The sequence below is a fragment of the Ctenocephalides felis genome, unplaced genomic scaffold (assembly GCF_003426905.1).
Source record: "Ctenocephalides felis isolate EL2017-DRISC unplaced genomic scaffold, ASM342690v1 CF-g0.4_SCAFFOLD_00845, whole genome shotgun sequence".
In the NCBI taxonomy this organism is placed as follows: domain Eukaryota; kingdom Metazoa; phylum Arthropoda; class Insecta; order Siphonaptera; family Pulicidae; genus Ctenocephalides; species Ctenocephalides felis.
This window is the reverse complement of record NW_020536999.1, coordinates 19,817,779-19,822,736: the sequence shown is the minus strand read 5'-3', so window position 1 is coordinate 19,822,736 and position 4,958 is coordinate 19,817,779. Positions and strand designations below refer to the sequence as shown.

The 4,958-nt window shown below is 31.1% G+C and overlaps 1 protein-coding gene across 1 annotated transcript in view; it reads left to right on the top strand.

The window, feature by feature from the left end:
- Positions 1-1,575: 1,575 nt before the first annotated feature.
- Positions 1,576-4,958, top strand: part of LOC113380132 — a 4,778-nt gene continuing 1,395 nt past the window's right edge. Inside the window, exons 1-6 of the mRNA XM_026619583.1 lie at positions 1,576-1,782; positions 3,494-3,775; positions 3,843-4,060; positions 4,127-4,434; positions 4,551-4,749; positions 4,857-4,942. Of these exons, the coding sequence (XP_026475368.1) occupies positions 1,576-1,782; positions 3,494-3,775; positions 3,843-4,060; positions 4,127-4,434; positions 4,551-4,749; positions 4,857-4,942 (1,300 nt within the window). The remainder of the gene's footprint in view (positions 1,783-3,493; positions 3,776-3,842; positions 4,061-4,126; positions 4,435-4,550; positions 4,750-4,856; positions 4,943-4,958) is intronic.

The window sequence follows — 4,958 nt, the reverse complement described above, 5'->3', positions numbered from 1 at the left end:
ATAGTTTATGATCAGAAAGAATTTGCTTCGAGAAAGTATGACAAGTTTTGTATTTGCTTTTGTTAGTAATTTTCACTTTTACTTATATTATTAAGTTTTTTTTGTTTTTTGTCATATAGTAAAAATTAAGGTAATAAAAAATTATAGTCTAATTATTTATACTTTTATTTTTAATAGATGCTGGAGTTTTTGCTTTAATAATATAAAATCTTAAATTAATACTCGATCCAGAAAAAAAAAATCGTTTAATACAATAATAAATAAAAAAAAAATTGCAGTAATATTCTTAATATGTAAAACTTTCCGAAGGGGAAGCTTATGTTTTTGTCCAAAAATTCAATTTATACCGAATCGTTTGACAATAAAAATATAAAAAAAGTATCAGTGTGTATGGGTTTGTATATGTATTTGACCAATATTTGACCTTTTGACCTTTCGACGTATTTGCAGAAAAGACCGCTACGATTTCAAAAATTTAAATACCATTTAATCGGCAGAGCCGTTTCTTTATAATTGATAGATAAGTGCAAAATTTGAAGTGTACATTTTAAAAACTCAATAACTATTCGTAGGGTATCGTAGGAAATTTTGATAATTTGGTTAGAATTTTGTAAGATAACTCTCGTTCATGTCTTATGAAACATGATAACACGAACATTCTAAAATATAATGAGTGTACTACCCTAAGTCAGTGAGCTGAGTTAAACTCCAACTCGATTCAGAGAAGAATAGTGTGAGAGATTTTCCATTGCCATTTCACACCGCAGTGTCCGAAATGAGATTATTTTCAATTGGAAACATATTTCAAGTGAAAATGAACATCGCTGCTGTCCGATGTCAGGTTGCCAAAGCGAAGTCCTGATTCAAACTAGGCCACGCGTTAGTCCGTTACGCCATGAAGCAAACATATCCTAAAATAATTTGTCCTTAAAAATTTTGATTTAAATATATTAAATACATAGAAGTATAAATATAATTTATCCCAATATAATTATATGCGTATACAATTTCATTAAATTTAATAAATAATTTCATTCGAAAGTTGAACTTTTACTTACGCGTACCAGTATTGCTACCGATATTTTAAGTCATAAATAACATAATAGAATATCTTAATGTCGAGACTATGAATGATTTGTTTAATTTTTTTCCGAATCTGAATTAATAGCCAGTGCAATAAAGATGTTATGGTTGTTAGATGACATTATTTAAATTCATTGACAGGTTTTTACGATTATATTTGTCAGATGTGCGTCTTACAAGAACTTGTTTCTTGATACTAAATCTATACTTTTACTTTTCTAAATAACGTCTATTACAGATTTTGTATAATTAGATGGTTTATGAATCTTTCTATCAGGAAAGTTTTTTGAATTAATAATCTGTATCAGATCTCTAACTTGGTGTGGCTACTGCAATAACTAAACTCGGGATAAATTATTAAACATTCTTACCTTCTATTTGACTGCAAACTTTTATTAGGCATATATATTTAGAGTAGTATGCCAAAGATAAATAACAATTTATTTTTAATTGCTATTTATTATTTACAGTATCTGAGTTCCAATTTACAACATGATCCCGAATAAGCCGGAGGACATCAGGCCAGAGGGCTCCAGGAGATCTAGTTCAGCATCAGGTTTCAAGTTATTACTGGGAGATGTTTGCGAAACCGTTTCTGTACATTCAAAACAATCTTGCAAACAAAAAATAGATTCTATGTTTGATGATTCAAGATCCGGGATGGGTCGACATTTATTAAACAATCCTTTAGAGGAAGAAGTAAGCATGAAATTACAACCATTTTGTGAAAAATTTTATGACAACCCGATACACTGACGCTTTGACATGTAATGAACAAATAGTTTTCAGATTTACTATGCTTAACTACTTACACATTTAAAACACAAATGAATTACACACTTTTATTTTAATTGCAATGATCATATTTGTTTATGTTTGATACAGTTTAATATTTCAAACAATTATTTTGACACAAAATTTCACCATTTAGTACAGCGAATAACACACTGACGCGGAAGTGACAAACTTCATTCGATTCATAACACGACGGAACTTAGCTGCATACGATCACAGATAACTTGCACGTTTGCACCCTTAAATATTTAAAAACTTATAATATTAATTAACTTCCTGAAGGAGTTTATGTTTTCATAAAAAATCCGACTCGCTAATTTTATGTTTTCTCGACGTTTCAAGCTATTCTGAATCGAATGAGACCAAATTTGGAAAAAGTATGTGTGCGTGTATGTGTGTGTGTGTGAACAGATTTTTGCCGTAAATCGACGTTTTCTCCAAAACGGATGGACCGATTTTAAAAATTAAAAAACCAATCGATATATCTCGATGAGGACTAGCGTTTTGTGCGACGATCGGCCGGGCCGTTTCTTTGTAAATTGCAGAAAAGTGAAAAAAATTTCGTCCACGTTTCAAACCGCAATTCTGAATCGATTTTGAAAATTCAAAAACCATTCGATAGATATTGGTTGGTAATCGTGCTGATTAGTTTTTCGTAAAGATCGGCCGGGCCATTTTCTTGTAATAAAGTTTAAAAAAAATAAAGTTAAAAAAAAAAATCGACAATTTTTATGTTTTTTTTGACGATAGATACCATAGTCTTGTAGATCATACTAAAATATTACGGCCCTACGACAAACCGTTTAATTTTGAAAATTTTTCAAAGTTTGCAAAAATTAGTATAGTTTTTTTGGCATTTGTCAAAATTAGACCTTTGATCGACGTTTTCTCAAAAACGCCTGAATCAATTTCAGAAATTTAAAAGCCATTTGATGTATCTCAATGAGGACTATCGTTTGTCAGTTTTGTGAGACGATCTGCCGTTTCTTTGTAATTTGAAAAAAAGTGTTAAACTTTTCGTCCACATTTAACCTCATACTACCGAACCGATTTTAAAAAATCAAAAACTGTTCGAAAGATATTAGTTGGGAATGATACTGATTAGTTTTAGGTAAAAATCTACCGAGCCGTTTTCTAGTAATTAACTGTTGAAAAAAAAATTGAAGCCGATTTTTATGGAACTTTTTTTGTCGATATATATCATGGTCTTATAAAACTTACTGAAATATTGCGGCCTTACGACAAGTAATTTAATTTTAAAAATTCATCAAAGTTTGAGAAAATGGGATGGGTTTTTTGACGTTTGTTAAAATTAAAATTAGACAATTTACTTGATATAACGATAGAGTAATTGGTCTCAATGAACGTACTAAACCATTAAAGTCCTATGGAAACTGGTTCAATTATAAAAATTATTGATTTGTGAACGTTCGTTCGTTTTCGATTATGTGTAATAAATCTACTCGGAATACTTTTAATCACTTATAAATTAATTTGTTTATTATTGATTAAGTCGATTATTTACACATATAGGGAAGTTTATGTAACTGGCCTCAAGGCAAAATACCAATACCAACTAGTTATAATTTAAATTTATATAAATTAATATTTTTAGGAGGAACCTAGAATTTCCAATTGCGTACAAGCCAAAATTGAACGGATGTTCAGTGATGTAGTGATAAGTTCCGAAGATAAAAATCGAGAACTAAACGGCAATGGAAATAATGAATTTTCTGTCCGATTTTTGGGAGTTGTGGCCTTGCCAAATAAAATCACAAATTTGGAAGGATTACAAGAACCCCTTCATAAACTATACGCCGGTGCAGATCAGGCAAAGAAATGTATTTTAGATATTTGTCCAGCCGGTTTGAGGGTACGTGAAATCGGAACAAAAGAGGTAAGTTAGAGTTTCAAAAAATGTTTCAACATCATTAAGAATAAACTCAAATTTATATTATTTTCAGATGCAGATAAGTCAGTTTTCAAATATAACTGTATGGTCAGCTGTTAAATATGTTATGGACGTTGTTAACAACACATCAGCTTTTCTTCCCTTAATAACTGATCCTGATAATTTGAATAAAAGGAAACTTTTCAGGCCTATCATCGGAAATAGATCTAGTTCCAAACCTGAACCTATGTTCGTGGTAGTGATGAAAACTAATACCGACTCGAACAAATTGTGTGTTATATTTAAAATTAGATGTACTTGCTCTTTTGCATTATTGCAATATGTGTAATTTTCTAGGCTGGAATGTCATGGATTCTTATGCAGAACGTCTGAAGATTCAATAGTGATCGCTGCAACCTTATACCGAAGTCTTGTTTCGCATATGACGAACAAATCTCGTCGTTCTGAAGATGTTATTAATAGAAGCCCTAAATCATTTTCGGGAATCGAACGAAAGTTTAATAGGTCTTTCAAAATGAATGGTATGAGCAAAAAGAACAGAAAACTGGACAAAGAACCAATTGCTTCGAGCAGCAAACCTGTCCGACCACCAAGAAAAAAGCGTCCTGCACCATTAAGACCGTCAGGGGAATATTGCACTCCAGGTAAATTATATTATAATCCTATACAAGAGAAATAATTATAATATTAGTTATATAAGAGAGATATAAAAATTAAATTATTATATAAGCGAAATTTTGTTTAATATTGCTTACTTTAGTTGATGCAGTTAATAAAAAACGGTCATCGTTTTCAAATGCCCAACGTGAGAACGAACATGGAAATTGTGAAATGGATTATTCATCAATTGATTATTCAGCACAGCACGTTCGTAGTCAAATCAGCCGAGATAAGCAAAGGAATAATAATTCAGAATTTACCAACTCTGGAGATGTTTTCACCAAAGTAGCTATACCGAGGTCCACTAGTTTTTAAACGCTGGAGGAATGGCTTGTTATAAGGTTGTTAATATAAATTTCAGTATTCAATCTTATACCGAATTCAAATTTAACTATTTTTCTTTCAGGGTTTTAAATCAAAGACGTCCTCATTTAGTAACCGGAAGTGGTGGATCACCTCTAGGATTCAGCGAACTATTGCCGAATTTCGATTGCAAGAGAATCTTCAT